This window comes from Lates calcarifer, linkage group LG17, assembly GCF_001640805.2.
Source record: "Lates calcarifer isolate ASB-BC8 linkage group LG17, TLL_Latcal_v3, whole genome shotgun sequence".
In the NCBI taxonomy this organism is placed as follows: domain Eukaryota; kingdom Metazoa; phylum Chordata; class Actinopteri; family Centropomidae; genus Lates; species Lates calcarifer.
The window spans coordinates 23220680-23241955 of NC_066849.1; the positions used below are offsets into that span (position 1 = coordinate 23220680).

Below are 21276 nucleotides of genomic sequence, written 5' to 3' on the forward strand. Positions count from 1 at the left end.
TGACATAAAAGCAAGTATATTTTAGACATAATCAGCACTGTCTGAGAAAATGGTCCAAAGCGACAATGACAACATCATCACTTTCAAAATGGCGACCACTGAGCTCCTCCATCATCTTGGGGAAGAGGCAGTAGCCTGAAAGTGCCAAATCGGGTGGATATGGCTAGTGCTGGACGAGTTCAAATACATATTCAGTGCATGACTGCACAAAGGCAGATGTTGTCCATTTTCTCAGACAGTGCTGACTTGCAACTTTCAATTACCCCAAACAGAAATACCCAAAAAGTTAATAACGTCAAACAAAGAGATGAACTGCACAAACGTATCACCCCTTGTATGTTAGTATATATGTAATATACATTTTTCATTATTTTCCTAAATTCTACATACATGATTAGTTGATAAGTTGAGAAAATAACTGTTAGTTGCAGCCCCAAAATACACAGTTTCAAACAAATGGAGGAGAAACCAAATTTAAAGACAGCACCATCAGCACAGGGAAAAAGGACAAGCCAGTATTGATGGCTGACTATTCAAAATATACAGATTCCTCCTAAAATCTAATAATATAGAAACATCGTTCTTGAATAAAGCACTCCTGGGATACTTGTTTTATTTGAATTGATCTTTAGATGGATTTTAAGCCCAGGGCTGAATCAGTCTCATCTCCTCTACCTAATTTTGCCCAGCTGGCTCTTGGCTCTGGACAGAGGCTGCAGAGCGATGAAGTCATCACCTATTGCCACGCGGTTGGAATACATCTACACCAGGAGCGAACACAGAGTGGACAGGAGGAAGAACACACAAAGACACACAGAGAGGTTAGAAATCAAGCTTTCATACACACAATTCATACTGAACCCACTCTCAAAATCACACACACACACGTAGAAAGACAAAACCGGACAAAGGTTAGAGCAGAAACAACAAACACCACATAGGAATGTGATTTTTTTTTTCTGAGAAACAAGAGGAGAGTTTTGAAAAGAGGAAGTTATAAGCTAAAACATAAACAGTCTCCAGCTGGACAAATCAATACAATAACAGTGTGGGTCTGCTGAGAGGTGACCATGCACAGTTGTGTGTTTGGCTATACGTCTGTGCATACTGGATTGGAGGGAAGTCATGCGGCGTGTGTAAGCAATTTAACACCATGCTGTTCGTGTAAAGCAGTGGGTTACAGACGCTGAGAAAATAATGAACTATTTAAACAACGTGACACAAAGAACATTTTCTCGCTCTGTCTAGAATTTGGGTTACCTTGACATTTTAGCTTATTTCCTCCCTTCAGGGTCTTGTCGCGTTACAGGAAATATAATTTCCATTTTTGTGATACAAGTAGGAATAAGTATTAAATCTAACACTGCACACAGAAGACAGTTTAACTACTGGAATGCACTTGGCCTTCCCTGTGCCATTTCATTACTTTTAATGAGTTTTACTTTTGAGACTGGGCCTGCAGAGCCTCTAGAAAAGTTAACATAAGCTTAAAAGATGCTCTAAAGATTCTGATTCCACTGTAACATTTTTCTGATGATTGATTTCTTTATGGCCTTTTGTAGAAAGTTGCCCTCCATACCTGACATCAAAATGTCTGACTTCTTCCTCTATTCCTGTCTTTGTCTTTCAACTTTATTTAAATCATGAATTCATCTTGACACAAAGGATGTAATCTTGGCAAGAGTCACAAAGCCACAGTTAGCTAAATTAATGCAGTCTGTGAGTGGATCCAACTCACACACCCAAGATGACCACATTTGTTATTGAGAGTAGAGATAAGCAAAGAGGAAAACAAATCTGCTATTGTCAGAGTAGCTACAGCAGAGTGAATACCTTGGAAAAATGCAGGACAGCACAGAAACAATATTTAACTAAAACAGTAATTTGAGAACTGCTGTGACCAAGAATGACTACAATGCACCTTGGAGTCAGTTCAGCAGGGTGAAAAGCACAGAAACCTGGACAAGTCTCTTTAAATCTCAGCCAATTTGAAATAGAACCTGTACTTTTTTACAAAAGACAGAATAATCCACTTTAGAAGAATGGCTGGTCTTCTTTACAAAAGGTTCCCAGACTAAAAAATTCTTTTCTGATCGTACACTTTTACATTCACCCACTCATCTCTGTGTTACCTGACTCTTCTGGGTGCTGGTGGGCTGCAGATGTCTGTAGAAGACCTTCTTCACCACATCAGGAAAGAGGCAAGTTATGACGATGATGATGATAGCGAACCAGGCTGAACCACTGGACAGCAGCTGCACAAATACAAAGTACATGTCCTGGGTGTGGAGGAACGGCCTGTAGGAAGATGGAGGGAAAACAGTGGTTACATACAGAAGGGGAAAATAATCATGTTTTATTCTCCTTATCAATGGTGGAAAACATCTACATGTTGGTTTGTCTTAAGCTGAAGCTTTTCAAAACAGCAATATAGGTGGGTGGCCAGGCTCAGCTCAGTTTGCCCTGTTTGCTGTAAATTCAGGTCGCATTGGCAGTTTGACTTCTGCTCTCAGAATGATTTTATTATTCCCAGACAGCACAGAATTAGAGGACCTGTAGAGATGTCAGACCACAAATATCAATTATGGTCCAATTCTAACAGGACGGCTCCCACAAGTCTGAGAGTTGACGGGACTGGATAAAGTGGTTAAGATTGATCTGATCAATCCAACACACTCCCAGATAATCGCAGCTGATTCTAACAAATCCTCAGTGAGTAATCTACCGAGTGACAAGACTGACAAATCTGGTGTAAATCAGCCTTTTTCCATCCTCAGCACTGGACTAGTAACGAAAAGTGTGCTCATTGCAAGCCAATTGCACAAAATATTGTGGATTAAAGTAAAGTAAATATGAGCTTGACTAAATTTCAATGAGCAACTTGTGTTTGAGGATTTTTTTTCAAAGCACCTACTCTGAATTTGACATAACTGGAGTATAAATAAACATGATCAAACCCTAAGAAAAAAAGTTTATTTGCTCTTTTTTACAGCATCTCTGGAGAAGTGACTGAAACATGTTGCTAATTAACTGATAGATACCGACTGAAGTGAGGAGCAAAGTCTTTACCACAGTCTGTTGAAAAGAGGTTGGCAGAGAACCAGACAAAAATATGGGATTCTCTCAGAGGCAGAGTCGCATGGTGCCTTGAGATACAAAGACAATTTGTCTGTTGTCTTCCTATACAGGCATTTAAAGTCACATGAAACTCACTGCAGATAAAATATTAGCTGAAAGACATTTATGACTGATGGAAGCTAGTTTACATAAAGTTCATATTCGACTTGCAGACTGCAAATATGTATTTAATGCTTATTTAGTACAACCAGAGTTTATGCATTTTATCATTCTGCTGCATGGCCATTACAGAGTATGTTCTAACAAATGCAAGGATCTCAATTTATAGGTGTTACAGAGGCTTTTGTTCAAGCTTTAAAGCAGTGTCTTGTACAACAGCAAAATATGTGAACGGTGTAAGAAGCTGTTCTCACCAGATGATGCCTCCATAGAAGAGAGAGAAGATGAAGTAGAAGGCAATCGAACCCCATGTCACAAAATGGTTCATCCACGTCCAGAAATGAGTCTCTAAAGCAAGCTGTCGTCACGCGCATGCACGCACACACACACACACACACACACACATATACACACACATATACACACACACACACATAGGAAGAGAAGGAAATGAAAACTAGGTATAAAACACTGAGGGGATGGGTAAGGCATCAATAAACTACAGCAATCTGCCTCAGTGCTGTAAAAGACACCTTGACCCCAACCTGTGACAAATAATCTTGTCCTACAAATGGCCACTGACATCATCCTAATACTTCACAACATACTGTATTTCATACAGGGACTGAAGCAATAAAAGTGTGTCCCTATGGACCTTAACATGATACCCAGCTTTCGCTAATGCACACAGTAACCATCATCTTAAAGCTGCACTAAGCATATTTTGACCACTAAAGAGAACACACAATGAGCTTCCAACTGAAGATGTATTTCTTCCCATCGCGTGATGTAAGCCCAATACGCATTTGCCATTTGCCATTGATTTAGTTTCCTGACTTCTGAGAAAAGTACTGAACTATTTAGTTTGCTACAAATTTGCAATGACTAATTTGGGTCTCTGCTGTTCAGTACTGCAATCTGGAAACAGCTGACATTACAGTTTAAAACATTTAACACTCCAAATGATACCATAGGAATACAGTAAGTATAAAATGATGTCAGTAAAAATGGTAATAATATCAGTATATGCCAATAAAAAAAAGGTTACTCTGAAGTCATGAAATAGTAGGTAACAGAATTTGTAAAAGAGTAGACCATTGTGTTGTGAAGGCATAAGATTAGGTGTAATGTACCTTTAATGTGACAGTGATGACCATGACGGTAAAGACCAGCGTTCCAAAAGTCCAGTTTCCAAACATCTATAAAACATAAAACGGTAAAACAGTCAACACTATAACGCAACAAAGGAGAATACTACACAGGGAAATACTGCCTGTGTTGACATGCATGGACCCAATTAATGGCAATATAATGATATGTTAACATATTGTAATATAAAGTATCATGGTTTACATACAACTTTGATACCTCACAATGTCTTCCTCCTGTAACAGTGAACTAGTAAACACAATGTTACCTCTGCCTCTTTGACTCTATGACCATTACTGCCATACAAATAATTCACAAAGAAAAACCTATGACATTTTGCTGATACTTGATACTTAAAACTGTTCAAAACGACCCACAAATCTGAATAAAAGCTGTGAGTCAGGACAGGCTGGACAAGGTGTGCAGAGAGATAACCTCTACAAGACACCAGCCTCAGTTAACAAGTTGTGTGGTATTACGGTGCCTAAAATTAGGCCCTGCCCTCTGACTGTGTGACTGCCGCTGGTAGGTCCACCGCTTGCTATGAGAATCACTCTACTTAGAGCCTGAAACCGGTCAGGGACATTATTTTGTTGCCAGCCAATTCAAGACCCTGCTGGAGTCTGAGCACTGAAAACTAATAGTGAGTGGCAAATGATGTATCCACAGAGACACTCAGGGGAGCAGACAACATTAAAGGAATATTGTTCAAGTTCTAGTTTATTTATCACAATTAAAAAACAAAAAGTTTTTACCAAAGTCCTTAGACTCTGCTCTGTGTTTCGCTTTGTTAATCTCCTTAAACCATCATGTTTTAACTCACTAGAGATGACTACACAGACTTTTCAAGAACTAGCCTTGGTTATCAAGAATTATTATCAATAATCAAGTTAAATTGACGCAGCAGTGTGGGAAACAAATTCTCTCTGCCTCTGTCAGCTCATGTGACAAATCTACAACAACACAGAATGAGCATACAATCAAAGCTATATATTCACAGATGATGATAATCTATTTGTGAGTGTCTATGGCTTGTTACAGGAATGAGTATGTTTTTCAACAGAGAGTATTTGAGCAAGAGCCATGGAACTGTGAACTGAACACACAATAAATTTTCAAGACAAAATGAAGGAGTCAAGTCCAATTACAATTCAAATCATACAGCCATCATACTGCTCATTTCAAGGTTTAAACGATGAAAACTAAATTTGTGCTGTGTTTTGTGACTCAACACAGTGCAATACAGCACAATACTGCGTATTAGGAAGTATGAAAATTCACCCTTTCCTACCATCATGACTATCAATACAAAGACGTGATGAGGAATTGTCTTGATAGTCCTCTCATTAACCCCCCAAAGAGACATGCATTCAACTGTAGAGCAGACTCTTACCAGCTGCCTGTTAGCTCGCAAGATCTGAGGACATGCACAGCGTGAAAGCAGAGGGGAAAAAAGAGTAATCAACAAAAGATAGAAGAAAATGACAAGCAAAAGAGAGAGCAAGAGGAATGAGTGCTTTCTGAAATACCAAACATCAGACAAGATATGCAGCAGGAAAGAAAATAGAAGGAAACTGTTTTTTGTGAAGAACCAGAGACGCAGAAGATAAGAGGAAAAGAAAATGACAAGAGCTTCCTTGTTAATAAGTGAATGACATACAGTACATGCTCAAACTGTAACAGAGGTTGTACACAGAAAAGGCTGTTAAACAGAGAGACAGAATGAAGGAGAATAGAGCCAGATCAAGGGAAGAAGTGACTGCTCAAGTACCAGCAGGCAACTAGTCACATCAGTATCAATAATTCATTATAACATGGACACACAAAAACAGTCATCTTGCATTTTTTACCGCCTACCATTTATACCTATGAAGCAACATTTACCTAATATAATAAACCCTCCCTCTCACACACACACCTGTCCATTGCCCATGAGTGTAGTGTCTTCCCCCATCAGGATGTATGATCCAAAGAAGAAGACAAAGGCGTGACAGAAGCCCAACAGAGTCCAGTACAGGAACGTCCGAAAAGACAGCAGAGAGTTCTTGCTGATGTCCCTGTAGGATACAAACCAATATGTCGTGTCAAAAGTCATGTTCACATTTCACTATGATTAATAATTTGCAGTGTGATTCAGAAAAAACAAATTAATGAATCATGGTCCAAACACTATGCACATGGCAACAAATCTTAATCAAATGTTGCATAAAATCTTTGCTAAAAAAGCAGCAGGGAATTTGTGCAGGTATTTAAAGCAGTTAAACATACTGATACTTTTAAGTCATAAAACTGACCAAAACAGGTTCCCACACACAAACAGCAGCCTTACCTGTACAGGCCAGGTTTATTCTGCAGAACGTGCGGATGGACCAGCTGTTCAAACAGACTGTACACGAGGATGGGCAGCGAGGTAAAGCAGATGTTGTACAGTGTCAGGTAAACACTGTCGTACAGAGTCTGGGATGGACAGAGACAGCGTTTCACTCAACACAAACTTATTAGCTAAAACTGATATTCCTAGCATCTCACCTAACTTGAAAATAACACACAGGAAAGTATACAAGGAAAAAAACATAATGGAGGCAACATGTGCATGAGACATATTATTGACAAATTACAGGTTATAAAGTGGCATAGTGTCCCTCTGTATCTCTACACTGTATACAGTTTAAGTAATGTCTCAGGACTGACATCATCCTTGTCTAGGACCAAAGTAATAACCTTAATAACAGGCTAAAGCTTTGCTAACTGACTCAGCGCCAATACTAGTTTGATAAATCACTTAACAAACATTAATTCCCAAGTTCCAAGGCTATCACATAAAAGTTTGAAGAATTTATATACAAACTCAGCGATTCACTATTTTGATGTGACAGAAACTCAAAATTATCTAATCTCAATGAAGTTCTTGCTTCTTGGGCCTTTTGAAACTTATGCATGATATAAAATTAAAGGTGTAATATGCAGGATTTGTCGAGAAAGAGACACAGAGACGAAGAGAGGAGAGCAGTAGTGGTCGACTGTGCTAGAGAGTGATTGAGGAGAGGGAGTGGTGTTAGCGAGAACAAAGCAGTTAATCAGAGAAATTAAAGGCTATTTTCTGATTGACTGTCACAGCAGTAATGTTCTAGAGTACAAATGACCACGCCCACACCTCTGCACAACCCTGCATGAAGCTACCACGTTGCCAATTTAGAATGAATGCAGCCCAAGCTCAGCCCCACCCTCTGTCGAACAGGCACACAGACCTGCAGTTCACACTGACAGAGATCGAGGATGGAGACGGAGACATCAATGTAACCTGGTCGCTTTGTTTTTATAGTGAGTCCCAGGAGCAGCCCAGAAACATCCCAAACACAGCAAAATGAGAAGAAAAAATACAGGTAGAGGGCATAGTCTCTGCAGATAAATACACCGCCACATGCTTGTAGGTCATATGTCATAACTGAGAAGGATTATTTTTGCATGAGTCTATGCAAATTCCAGCATATTATACCTTTAAAAATGGAAATCAATCTGGATATCAAACAGACTTTTCCCAAAATTAGTTTTTGAAAGAAAACCACCTGTATTTAGGAGTGCACTCAATGAAGTAAAATTGACTAAATGAAGGAGTGTTTCACATCAAAGCCAGGAACAACACAACACAATGAAAAAGTGACATGAAAAACTGAAAGATATGGAGCGATAAAGAGACTTACTTGTTGTGAAAACAAACAGAAGAACTGGTATAAAAACTGGGGCGTGATAAAACACACATTCTAGAAAAGACAGTGAAGGAGAGAAATGTTAAAAACACTGCAGTGAAAAGAGACATGACTGAACACAGTCTTGTTAACAGTAGATGTAAAAGCTATCAAGGGGTCGGTATGACAGGGAGATCTGAATAAGCAAAACCTGAAAATGAGCATCATGTATCACTGAAAACCTCTTTCTGAGCTCACAGAATGTATCTAAATCAAGACAGTAAGAATTCAAAACTCTGTAACTGCAGCCTTTTCTTACCTTGTAGAAAAAGTACTGTACAAGCGTAGCTATTCGAATGTAATAGAAGTGACCGTGGACCAGCAGGAGTTTAGCCAGGAACTTAAACCTGGCAATTGCATAGTCACTGTTTCTCACGGCCTGACGACCCTCCTTCCCCATGATACCTAAAGGCACATGCAAACATTACAGATGCAGAATAAAAATACAGATGAGTTTGAGATAATATTCAGTGTGTGTGTGTGTGTGTGTTTACCTATGCCCACATGGGCTTCCTGTATCATACTGACATCATTGGCTCCATCCCCAATAGCTAAGGTGATGGGTTTCTCTGGAGATGTTTTTATAAGACGTACCACCTGGACAGAACACAGCAAACACAGGGCAAGAATAAGGGCTTGGAGTCTCCAAAAATTCTCTTGAAACATTAATAGTGAATTAGTTCCGGGGGTGAGGTGGTTTTGTATGTGTGGGCCAAACACAGGTACCTTAGCTTTCTGCAGTGGGGCCATGCGGCAGCACAGCACAGCTGAACAGTTTTTACACACTTCCATAAAGAGCTTCTCGTGTTCCCTCAACGCTAAAGACAGACTGGCCCCATCCACAACTAATCCATGCTGTATGACATGGTCCTCTTTTATCCTGGGAACAAATGGAGAGGGAGAGAGTCAGAAAAGAACAGGATGGAGGAGGAGAGGGATAAGAACAGAACAGAGAGCGCTACTGTACTACTAACTACCACCTAATGCCCTTACAGAATTCACTGTTAGTCCATTCACCGGCACATTTATTTGTTACATAGATAATTTGTTTTACTACGCAATGTGTTACAGATACTTACAGTTTGTATTTTACAGATTCATAATTTCTGAGCACTTTTGCGCTGTGTCAGTCTCAGGTGTTTTTGTTTATGCAAAGTATTTTGTAGGACCCAACAACGGAATTTTAATATTTGGGTTTTTCAGTTTCAGGGCAAGACTATTCTGGCAGCAAACATATAAACATAGCATTTTAATCACTATAGCAATCACTCTTCCTTTGCTTTTGTTTAATCGACCACAGCATTTAACCAATCAACTCCTGATTTTATGCTATGTCTTATGAAACGGCAGCATTTTCAGCCTTTATTATTTTATTATTTACTTTAATGGCTAAAAACACAAGATCAGTCCAGACTGTTTTACACTGATGAAAACAATAACAAGAAGATATTAATTAAATGAATAGTATCCAAATAAAACCAAAGTCACTATCTAATATTTACAGAGCTGCAATGTTATTAAAATACAAGGCCGCACAATGCATTTCAAACTAAAATACTCTATTCTTGTTAAGAGGAGAATCACACACTCACCTCCTGGCCAGCCTGCGGAGCTGCTCAGCACACTCGTTGTCAGAGCGCTGCTGCAGGAGCTCCAGGATGTTCATGGTTCTGTGGAAGTGGCCACAGGACAGGCTGACGCTGACCGCTGTTTCATGTTTGTCCCCTGTCAGCACCCACACTTTGATCCCTGCCAGCCGTAATGCCTCAATGGTCTCCTGGACTTTGTCTTGGAGTCTGGGGAAGAAAAGGAAGAGAGAGAATAAACACCATGTTGACATTCCATGTACTGTGATATACAAAGCTTCCAGTGATTCCTGTATGTAATTACATTAGGACGATAATTAGTTAGTGGATGGCAAGAACCTGAAGACATTTTAGTCTTAGACTTGTTGTGGGTGAGGTGATGCAGCTAGCTGGCATTTAAAACCTGGTGTTTTATTGCTGTGGGCTTCATGTAGTCACACCCTGGAGGCCTGTTACTAAACTACAGTGTCCATAATTCAATAAGACCAATTAGGTGTCTGCAGGGTTCAATTGTTCATTTCCTAAAACTCATCACTTATCAGACAGATAAATTCTGAGTGTGAACAAACCTGCTTCGAAGTAAACAAGCAAAGACACAAACATAAATATGGTTAGACTAATAGGTAGTTGTAGTTTGAACAGACATTTTAAACAGCAACAGATGAAACTTAAAGATCCTGGCATCCATAGCTGCCTTAATGTTATCCAGGAAGAGGGTGAAACTGTTTCTGGAATTGGGCAGAACTTTTTTTGGAATATTTATCTTGTTTCTGACCACAGTTAAGAGGTTAATAGAGAATAAATAAGATGTAGTATTACCATGGCTATCAGATTTACTTTAGTCATGCTGGACTGAAAAAAAGAGGGAATTCTTAGTCTTGTCTTCTGTAATAGAGGAGATCACTTGATTGTGACCATGTGTGCCTGAGGAGGAATTCATTCCAGATACAGAAACAGAGCAGTAGAGAGAACAGAGAGAGAGAGACAAACGGAGTGGGAGAAGTGAGCAGCTTATGTGAGGAGGAGCAGATGGTGAGTGGATGCAAACACATATCAACATTCATTTCCAGAGAAGCTCTGTGAGGTGACTCTCTCTGCTGACTATACATTGTTTGTTTGTTGGAGACTCTCCCTCCCACTGTGTTTATTGGTCTGTTTTTGGCCATGTGTTTTCTACTGTTTTGTAATGTCCCCCTTTTTCTCTTAGGACAAAATATTTTTAATCAGTGCGGCTTCACCATTTACTTAAAACAATAATTATTAGATTGGTTATCAGCACTTTACTTCTGTAGCTCTCAGCAGCTGTAGGCCTCTCTGTAAGCAGCTACTTTAAGTGTATAATCAAAAAAATAATTTTTTGATTTTCTAACCACAGAAAAAAATGTACATAAAGCATAAACAGTAAAGTGTTAAATTAGCACCTCATTACAAAAACAGTTGTTACAACTAACCATGTGTAAATAAAACATATGCTTTACATATGTGACAATATGTTATTTACTCACTGCCTGTGGCAACATATGATTGTAAAAAAAACATACATTACATAATGTTACATTATACTGTATGTTGGACAGTTCACCTGCATTATTTAGTGGCTTCACTTAAAAGAAATACTTTGATATTTTGGGAAATACACTTATTTGTTGTGCTGGCAAGAGTTAGATAAGAAGATCGATATCACTCTCATATCTGTATACAAAATATGAAGAGAGAGCCAGAAGACTCTCTCAAAGACTTGACGCAGGAAAAACAGCTAGCATAGCTCTGTCCAAAGGTATAAAAATTCCCCAAAATCCACTTCTGTGCTTGTTAATTAACACATCATATTTACATATTTAACATTACATGGAAGTTGGATATCTTTGCCTTTGGACAGAAGCCAGTTAGCTGTTTTCCATTCTTTATGCTAAGCTAAGCTATTTAGCATACAAACCTAAGAGTCTCATCAATGTTCCTATCAAGCTATCAACAAAGAAAGCATTTTTGCATATTCTCCAAAGTGTAAAACTATTATTTTAATTCCTGTAACCATTTCTAAAATACAGTCACAAATTCTTCAAAGGTTCAAAACTCACAAATCAGAATCAGCCTCTTTCTATATATTCATCAATTTAAATACATCTTACAACTCTTCAATTTATAGCCATCACTGAACCTAACTCTACAGTTTTGTGCAGTTTGTCCTGCACTACTGCTGCTTGTTTGGGATGCACTGACAGGCTGTCAAGCTCTCATCATTGTGTTGAATATGAATTATGAATGTGATGATATTCCGTATTTAGCAAGGGCAACACTAATATATTCCAATTTATTCTTTAAACGTCCATACTTGTCCTCCACCCCTGTTGCTCCCAGGAGCTGTAGGTCTCTCTCAATGTAGCTGAAGGCCTCCTGCAGTCTCTCCTCCCTCTGCTGCAGCGCGGTGCGGGCGCTGTTCAGACGCCTGTCCACATCGATGTACTCCTCTGGGCTGAAATGGCGACATGCTACCACCAGGGTCCGCAAACCTTTCTACAGTAGGAGAAGGAAGGTGGGTGATGGGTAGAGAAACACAGGAAAAATGAGAGTATATGAGAAAAAAAATATGATGACATTAAATGATAACGGTAAAAATAAAGGTAAAATTGGAAGAGGAAGAGGAACAGTAAATGTGAGGAAGACAAGACGATATGAGTAGGAGAGGAAGAGAGGGAAGGGGAGACAAACAGAAGCAGAGAGAGAAAGAACAGAAAAACAAATTATTAAGCTTGGCTTTAAATCAGGGAACCAGCCTGGGGGGTAGACGACCACAAATCAACCCAGCCCAGAGCACGAATTCCTGCGTACTGATGTCCGATGACATGATGTGGGGGCCGGATATGCCTGTGTGTGTGTGTGTTTGGGTGTGTGTATGTGGCTGCTGTGGTGAAGAATTTACAGTCTAATGGGAACAGAGAGCGACAGAGCCAAAAGTAATCACCGCAATGCTGGGAAATGTCAGGCCTACACACACGGAGAGACACGATAGTGAGCATGTGGTTCAAGAAGCATTTTAGAGTCTGATATTTGAATTTCACTTCATGAAGTTCAAGAGGAAATTTTCAAAGGATATTCTCTGAGGTGTTAAATTGAGTATATGGACTTTGCTCAGTCTGTCATCACAGCGTAAAGGATGTTAAATGTGAAAGAATAAGATAAATACACTAGATCATAATGTAGGGAAAACATCAGCATAATTCCGGTAACTCTAAGTTTGTCTGCAAGTCATATTTTCAGTTTAATGAACTGATATGACTACCCACTGAATAGGTATGTATAGGTATAAAAGAAATGATTTCTTACCAGGGCAAACTCATCAACGTGCAGCCTTGTCTTTTCTATCTCACCACTGGTAGTGAAAGGCAAGATGGCCGACTCTGCTCCCTTGGTGAACAGCACTTTGCCTCCTTGAAAGTCAAGACAGCAAGAGTAAGGCACAGAGGAAGCAACGGTTATACATGAAAATCAAATAATGCTTTCGAAAACACTCTGAGATTAAATTCTATATATTTCTATACAGAATTAATTAATGCAAAACCTTAACATGTTTATATCCATTCTTTCTTTTTGCCTCACGCCTTACACTGTAGTCATCGGTGTGTCTGTGTGTGTGTGTGTGTGTGAATGGTGAAATGAGTGGCAAATTGTTAAGTGCTTTGGATAAAAGTGCCATATAAATGCACTCCATTTACCGAAAATGCAGAGCAGCAGAACACTGTGTTACCTGAGGGAGTCTGCAGTATGACACTCATCCTCCTACGGTCAGCATCAAACTCTAACACATGGAGCAGTTTATACCTGAGCGAGCAAAGAGAGTATTAACTTCAGATCATAACTTTAAGACATGTGAACTGAGGTTAGCCATAGACAATGTTAAGCCTCACGCAATAGCTGGTGATCACATAAAATAGTTTTGAGTATTTGTATGTAAGAGATGAACAGGGTGAGACATACTTCTCTGACTTGCCAAATGTTTTGATTTCCATTGTATCTCCACTGCTGCCAGTGAAGGCCACTCCAATTCTGAGGAAAAAAAACAATACAGGAGTTAATAGCTAGAATTCTTTGGAGACCTTTAATGAAAATCCAATTTGGAGTTTAGAAGGTTTTGAAGGTAACTGGACCAAAAAAATGTAACTTGTAACAATCATGCTCCCCACAGGCAATTCAATCGTTCATTCATCCGGTTATTAATCTTTTCTCTGAGTTAAGTAGAGCTGGTGCCTACAATTTACGGCATGTGTTTATACTGTGGGAAAAAGATGGGAAATCCAAATAAAATGCAGGTGAACAAACAGAAAACCAAGACTCCAATGAAGGGGATAAAATACAGGTGTGACTGAGCCACTAAGCCCCTGAATCAAACCAAACAAATCAGTATCATGTTTTTTAACACCAGAACAAAGTGCTAAGATATATAATCTCTACAAGTTTGTGTTTTCTAACCACTGGCGTCACATTTCAGTATGAAATACAATTAGCTTTAATTACAGTGCCCCTTTGCATTCAGTGTAGAGAACTGGCTGACACTTTAGATTGAGGTCACATTTATAATGGCACAGAAACATTAATGGTGATATATCTACCAGTGATTATTGAGGTCAGGGTTACAGCAGCGTCACCTTTTGGTTTAAATCAACACAGATCCTCTGTCTGTGGCTCAATGGAGCGTGGAGGGACTGGGTCATGGGTGCTGCCCCTCACTGCTCAACTGCATAATTCAATTTGATGGTTTGAAAACAACATTGGCCAGAATCACTGACTTCATGCACCATGTATCCTGAAAGATTTTGTAAAACGACACAGTCTGGCAATTTAGATGGGTGCTACACAGCCACATTTCTTAATTGTCAATTCTCCATTGTTTTCTTGTCGAACAGGAGGTGTTTTTCTAACTCTGGCTTCTTTAGTTGCCCTTTATCAAACTTGTATAGTAGTAGAATTTGATCACATTGTTTTACTGTTTTTCCCCTTTTCCAGACAGACCTGCTTATGAGTTTTTTTTACCAACCCCCTAGACATTAAATTGTTGCCTGTGCTGTGCTATATTTCTGTGATATTAAAACGAACAACAACCAAGCAAGTGAAAAAGTGCCACATTGTATTTGGCCAGCAGTACAACTTCTACATCTACTTCAATGTCCCTTAGCAGCTGACAGTCAGAACAGGTAGTACAGGAGGGTTTTGGCTTCACAACAGCTCAAGCTCTTCCCTTACACCTACAGTAGCCCACCCTGGACATCACACTGTTTTCACAAGTTCTTTTCTTCCGTCATTAGCAAGCCAACAGTGGCAATAAGGTAAAGGCAGAAATGCACACACTTCCTGTGTTGTAACACTCACACACAATGCAATCTGGTGAAACTAAAAGCTCTTATAGAGGTATAACACTGCTGTAAACATAAAGATAGAGGTCATTTTTCCTTTGGTCAACAGCAGTTTTCACTGACTAATGTATTCCTAGGTTCCATTCAGATTTCAACCTATGCACTTTTTGAAGAGGAGAAATCTCTACTGAAACCTCACCTCTTTGCTGCCTCTACTAAAGCTTTCTCATCTGGTGAAGAGGCATAGTATTCCATGTGATTGGAGAAACCATTAGCGTGGGAGAATGGGTCTCCAGCTGCAACCAGGCAGTCTGGCTGGTCGTAGCTGATCTGAACTGTGTGACACAATGACACCGCCTTGAGAAATAGCAGTTCCTCACTGATCTGGAAGGAGAGAGGATGAGAGAGGAAGACACATCATAAATTCTCAACATAAGTTTTATTCAGTGACATCCTGTATGTGACTGCGAACATAAGTGATGATTAACAGTCACCTTATGTGCAAAGAGAAACTTGTAGCTGTAGCACAGTTTGATTTAGGTGAAGAACTGTGATCACTTCCAGCATTTTTACAGTTCTACTTCTTTGTATATGAGTAGCTAAGGCAAACTGCCATGGCTGTGCTTATTTGATGGCAGCAGTGAGAACAGTGTATATGTACAGTGTGTGCCCAAAAAAAAATGAATGCCATGCTTATATACAGCTTGTGAGTTACCAGGTGAGGCGTAGAGCCATCTGGTGAATCGTCAGTCATTCCTTCTGGTACCAGTTTGCCGTTAACTTCCCGGTACTTGGTTCCATTAATTGAACACTCACGAAACTGCATCTCATTTTCCGTTAGGGTACCCGTCTTATCAGTAAAAACATACTCCACCTAGGGAACAGAAACCCATAAACATGCACATGTAAATTAAGTTAAATTAAAGAAGAGGCAGAGAAGTTTTATCTCATCCTTGAAGTATGAAAGAATTACGGATGTTTTTAGACTTTTGTCTAACAATATACTCCTCTCTACTCTTCAATACAGTAAGTACATAACAACATAAGTTCTAAAAAATTACATGATATAAACAGATATGTATGCAAGTATGTGTGTACATGTACTCCTTTTTCATACCTGCCCCAGCTCCTCATTGAGGTCAGAGGTGTTGACCTGAGCTTTCTGGTCACTTTCCTCGTGGTAAAGGTCCAGATCCCAGCCAATGAAAAAGGAGCCCAGGAACTTCTGCATCTCCACGGTAACGTACAGTGAGATGGGGATGATGAAGTTATAGAGGACCAGAAATGCCAAGAAGTCTGAGATGAACTGCAAGATCTAAGGGAAGCAGGATGAGAACAAGGAAGTGAAACAAGATAAGAAACCAAGCAAACCCTAACTTAACTTAGATGAAACAAGTGTAAACAGGTTGCATTGTCTTAAACCGTACAGAGTAATTAGTAAGACTGCAAAATAAATGTGCTTAATACACACTTAAGCCACACACAGAATGATGGCACCTCAGCTCTGATCCCTCTAAATCAAAGCAGGCAGGGTAATCCATTCACATAAAGGAGTTAATTACTTTATGTGACAGGGAAGGGGAGCGAGGAAGGACGACAGACTGAGAGACAGAATATCAGTAGCTGTGCAAAAGCCAAGTTTATGACATGTTAAACCTAGGACTGAGCTCTGGCAAACTTGCTAAACAGAATAAAAGAAATATAATTAATAAAGTTAGGCTATTTCTGATGTCTGACAGGATATGCAGCAAAAATAGTCTACCTGTCATGGAATAGAGTAAATACTACATTTCTGTGTAGTTATCCTTTTTAGACTTGGATATTGTAATCCTTACGCCTTAAATTTAGACAATTTTCAGACAGTTGAAGAACCGGTAAATTCCCTAGAGGAGGAAGCAGCTTTGATGCAGAGAGATGGGTATAGACTGTTAACAGGCCCAGTGAGTTTCTGGAGCACCTGTTCTACTAAATCTAAAAACACAGCGATTATTTTGTTGCTGGTATTCCTCTCTGCCTTCAGTGAGCAGAATGGCAACAATGTACAACAGTTTTTTTCCCACTCTGTCTCAATACATAGAAGCTGATGTTCTCTGTGACTGATTAGTGTTGGCAGGTAGGCTGATAGGCTGATAGGCTGGCAGACTGGCCCAGTGACAGGCACTTCCTCTGTTATACCTTGTCACAAAATCCAGAGATGCTAAAACACCCCTACCAGCACCATTTTAGGACATGTGGATTCAAGCCTTTGCTCACTGATACATCTTCACTAACTATTAATTTAGTGGAGAGAAAAGTCCATCACTGTCAAGGAGATGAAAGTGGAGGAAGGTGCAGTTTGCACAGAGGTAAACAGAGACAGGCAGAAATGGAATGTCAACTAAAATCTCACCTCATCTTATCTCTGGGGCTGATAACCTGACCTACTTACAAAAAACAAATCAATAAGAATGTATTCCTCTGACACTACACAAAGCAGACTAACCGGACTGCTGTTTCTCTCTTGCTCAGTCTTTTGGTTGTAGAAAGGCTCATCCCATTTGTCCTCAGCCTGCCAGGCATACTTCAGGATGGTGCTGAGGACGGCCTCGAACAGCAAGATGCCCAGGTAGATGATTAGGAAGGTATTCATGGACCTGACATGGGGAAATATTTTTAAGTTGAATGTTTAATTAAGCATATCTGGAAACAGCAGTATCTTGTTTAGTCTGAGAGGAAACTGAAAGTGCTCACTTCTCCACTGCAGAGCGTTTCTGGGACTTGCACTTATAGTTGAGGGCCATCTTGGACTCCATCCCTGTGTAAACTGCCACACCTGCAACATCACAGTTTGTTAAAGTATTATACCAGGCTTGTGAGACATTAATCCATTAGATCTCTTATCAAGTTGTGCATTAAGTAATGAGACTAGTCTGAACAGTCTTCAGTTAATATGAGCAGACCTTAGCCATATGATAATGAGTGGCCTGCCCTGCTCATAATGTCCACAGAGCTTGACTTTGTTCATGTCACCTCCCTATCATTCTTCCAGTATCCACTGGAAGCAATTCAGAATCAACTTGTTCCTCAACTATATCTTGTCTTTCTTTCTCTGTCAATTCAACTGGAAACTTCCCATTGCAAGAAAGAATTTACCCCTCTGGCTGCTTCCCTCTCAGATGAAGGTTTGAGTTTGCAGAACCATTTCTTTTGCCTCTCACTGTATCGACTCACCGAAAATCTCTTTGGTATTTTTCAACCTGGCCCCACGCAGCAACAAATTCTCTGGGCCCAGCGGTCTGACATAAAAGCAAACAAAAACAACATAAATGCAGAGAAAGATGAGTGTTGTTATGGGATTGTTGCACCAACAAGACACAGTAGTACCCTGATCAAAAATAAAATAATAAAAGTGCTTTCAGTTTAAGACTGAGTATGAGGCTCATACATCTTTTGTATATGTAATTAATCATTTCCATTCAGCTACACATTGTCTTTTGGTAACATAGTTGCACACTGCTAATTAAATTCCTTAAATAACTTGGGTCTCTTTTGAATCCAAGCTTGATGATTTTGTAACACTATCCAGGTCTTGTATAATCCTGTTTCAGTGTCTTTAGTTCGCCTTGCATAAATATATTTATTAGCCAAACCAGCCGGATAAATCTGGTCTCACCTGACTATCTCCTCCCCATGCTGAGTCACCGTAATCCGACCAACAAACCTGGAAAACACCAAAGGCCTTTCAGTTGAGTGAACTGAGAGAGACAGTAACAACGTTCTCACTACACAGAGACACACACACACAGACACACAGACACACAGAGACACACACACACACACACGCACAGACACACACACAGACAGACACACAGACAGACACACAGACAGACACACAGACAGACAGACAGACACACACACACACACACACACACACACACCGAGGCTACTTGAAGAAATCATGTAATTGCAGGAAATCTGGGAGAGGCTTTTACGTGCACTTCAGTAACCACATTACTGTAAAGCCTGCATTTATATGCAGCTGGTTGGTAATCATATTTCTCCCCTATACTCTGACATATTCTAAATGCATTAGATTAATGAATCTGCAGCCTGTACAGGTTTTATTCTGAGCATCTGGACTGACAGAGCACACAGAGATTCAGCTCTGAAATGACCAGCTTTTCTTTAACTGGGAGTCTAAACGTTAACAAAAAAAACAAATGTTATGCATAGGAAACTGAAAGGTTTAGACCTATTAATTTCTGTTTCGGTTCGACTATGGAGTAAATCATTTTCTAAATGAGACAAATTGCAAATACAGATCTTCCTCTTCATGCTGCTGCAATGCTGCCACAGCCATACTCTCCCTATCTGGAGTATCTGTCTTGCACATGCACACATGTAATCACCTAATAAGAAAACCTGGTAAAGTGTATACACACAGGCTCCTCCAGCAGAATTTCAACAAGGTTTATCTTAATACCTTCTTGGGGGGTGGGGGGGGTGGGGGGGTTGTTACCATCTAAACAAACCACCTGATCGATCTTAAAGTAGCCAGCTGACCGACAAGAGGAAGAGGGGTTGTTGAAGAGGTGATGAAACCATTTCATTCCACCATCCATTTCATAACACATCTCTCCCCAGGAACCCAGAAAATCAAATGAGTGAAATTAATTATCTATACTTACAGTTATAAAATAAAAAATAAAAACCAAGTGTTATGACTTTCACTCAAAATATGAGTGTAGAGTGGTAGAGAGAGAGAGTCTGAAATGAACCAAATGAAATGATAAAGAAAAGATCCATAATATTTTCATGTGTGTATCATTAACACAATATCAATATTTCATTTTTTAAATATCATGATTATTGTCAATGCCAGTATATCCCAACACCCCTGTCCTGAAGGTGTGTCTGCAGACAGGTGAGGTTTACCTGTACAGGTCAGCTTCTGGTTGTTGACACTCCACCACAGCCTGCAGAGCCTCCAGCTGGGACACTGACTGACAAACTGAAGTCTCCGCCACAGAGAAGTGGGTCTACAAATATAGATACACAACACACAAATACAGTTAAATGTTGATGAAAGGGAATCATTGTTTCAAAGGGGACAAAGATACCTTTTCAGATTATAAGAGAGAGATTTTCATACAAAATACAATTAGAACTCATGAACAAATAGATATACTAAAGGTTTCTATTTACAAAACAGCCAGTTTGGTTAGTTGGTGCTGCTCTGAAGGGAAGGAAGCTGTCAACATGGTCAATACAAATGAGGGAGGATGACAGGTGAGGGGGAGACACACCAATGGATTAGTGGAACTTAATTTGCCCAACAATTGAAACAGAGAAGATACACCCTGTTTCACCCAGATCCAAAAGTAGATAATCACAAGCCAGATGCTGTCTGGAATATGGTACAAACAGGAATACAGACCAAAAATGGCCTTGCCTTTAAACAAATCTACCAATCTACCAGGAATGTGCACTTGCATGTTTGTGATTAGTCTACCTTTCCAGTTGAAGTCAGGTTGCATTGCAGCAAACGCAGAGTCTCGTTTGGACTTAGACTTAGACTTAGACAGACTTTTATTGTCATTCAGTATGCAGCGTGTATATAGAACGAAATAAATATTAAATAGGTACATACATATTAAATCTGTACAACAGTTTAACCCTTTTACTGGACAACTCTTGAGTTTTTCCAGACAGCCCAGTGTTGCTTTGCACTGACGAAGGACTGTTTCCATTCAAATGAATGAGAGGGCTTTGTTTTTTAACACAGGGCCCAAGTCAGTCTAAACATGGCCAAAAACATGGATGAGCATACTCTACTGCAAAATTTGCACTGCTAAAAGAAAGTACTAAAGTTCAGTGGTAAGAATCATCAAATGGCCAAGGTTTCATTAGTCTACCTAATTAATCTAATCAGCAGTCTTTGCTGGGTATCATGTATTATGTTCACCATTTAGAACTAGTGTTAAGAGTTCTAAACCGTCTGACCTTTAACACAAAACATATTCTGACCATACCAAAAACAGCTGAGATATATATATATATATATATATATATATCTTTAGACACTCCTAAAGGAAAAAGTACACAATGCCTATTATACCAGCGAGATGAGGATGCACTACTGCAGTATCACTGTATACTGTACACAGTATACAAACAGCTGCAGCTGACACCAATTTATAAATATAAAAAAGAAAGGTGCATAGATTGTAC

At 39.6% G+C, this 21276-nt stretch overlaps 1 protein-coding gene across 4 annotated transcripts in view; it reads right to left on the reverse strand.

Annotated features, from left to right (window-relative positions):
* The window catches only part of atp11b (ATPase phospholipid transporting 11B (putative)), a 58052-nt gene that overhangs the window by 23215 nt on the left and 13561 nt on the right, over window positions 1-21276 (reverse strand). For 3 of the 4 annotated variants that reach the window (XM_051077376.1, XM_051077377.1, XM_018687193.2), the window contains exons 7-28: window positions 19981-20084; window positions 18719-18766; window positions 18277-18341; window positions 17797-17878; window positions 17549-17699; window positions 16184-16381; window positions 15782-15940; window positions 15266-15450; window positions 13694-13762; window positions 13464-13537; window positions 13043-13146; window positions 12051-12232; window positions 9725-9928; window positions 8859-9012; window positions 8627-8729; window positions 8392-8537; window positions 8088-8147; window positions 6716-6843; window positions 6305-6443; window positions 4371-4436; window positions 3492-3595; window positions 2133-2298 (exon numbers count right to left, since the gene is read on the reverse strand). In XM_051077376.1, the coding sequence (XP_050933333.1) occupies window positions 2133-2298; window positions 3492-3595; window positions 4371-4436; window positions 6305-6443; window positions 6716-6843; window positions 8088-8147; window positions 8392-8537; window positions 8627-8729; window positions 8859-9012; window positions 9725-9928; window positions 12051-12232; window positions 13043-13146; window positions 13464-13537; window positions 13694-13762; window positions 15266-15450; window positions 15782-15940; window positions 16184-16381; window positions 17549-17699; window positions 17797-17878; window positions 18277-18341; window positions 18719-18766; window positions 19981-20084 (2691 nt within the window). Of the gene's footprint in view, window positions 1-656; window positions 762-2132; window positions 2299-3491; window positions 3596-4370; window positions 4437-6304; window positions 6444-6715; window positions 6844-8087; window positions 8148-8391; window positions 8538-8626; window positions 8730-8858; window positions 9013-9724; window positions 9929-12050; window positions 12233-13042; window positions 13147-13463; window positions 13538-13693; window positions 13763-15265; window positions 15451-15781; window positions 15941-16183; window positions 16382-17548; window positions 17700-17796; window positions 17879-18276; window positions 18342-18718; window positions 18767-19980; window positions 20085-21276 lie in introns of those variants that run through there. The other variant, XM_051077379.1, reaches the window with a different exon arrangement.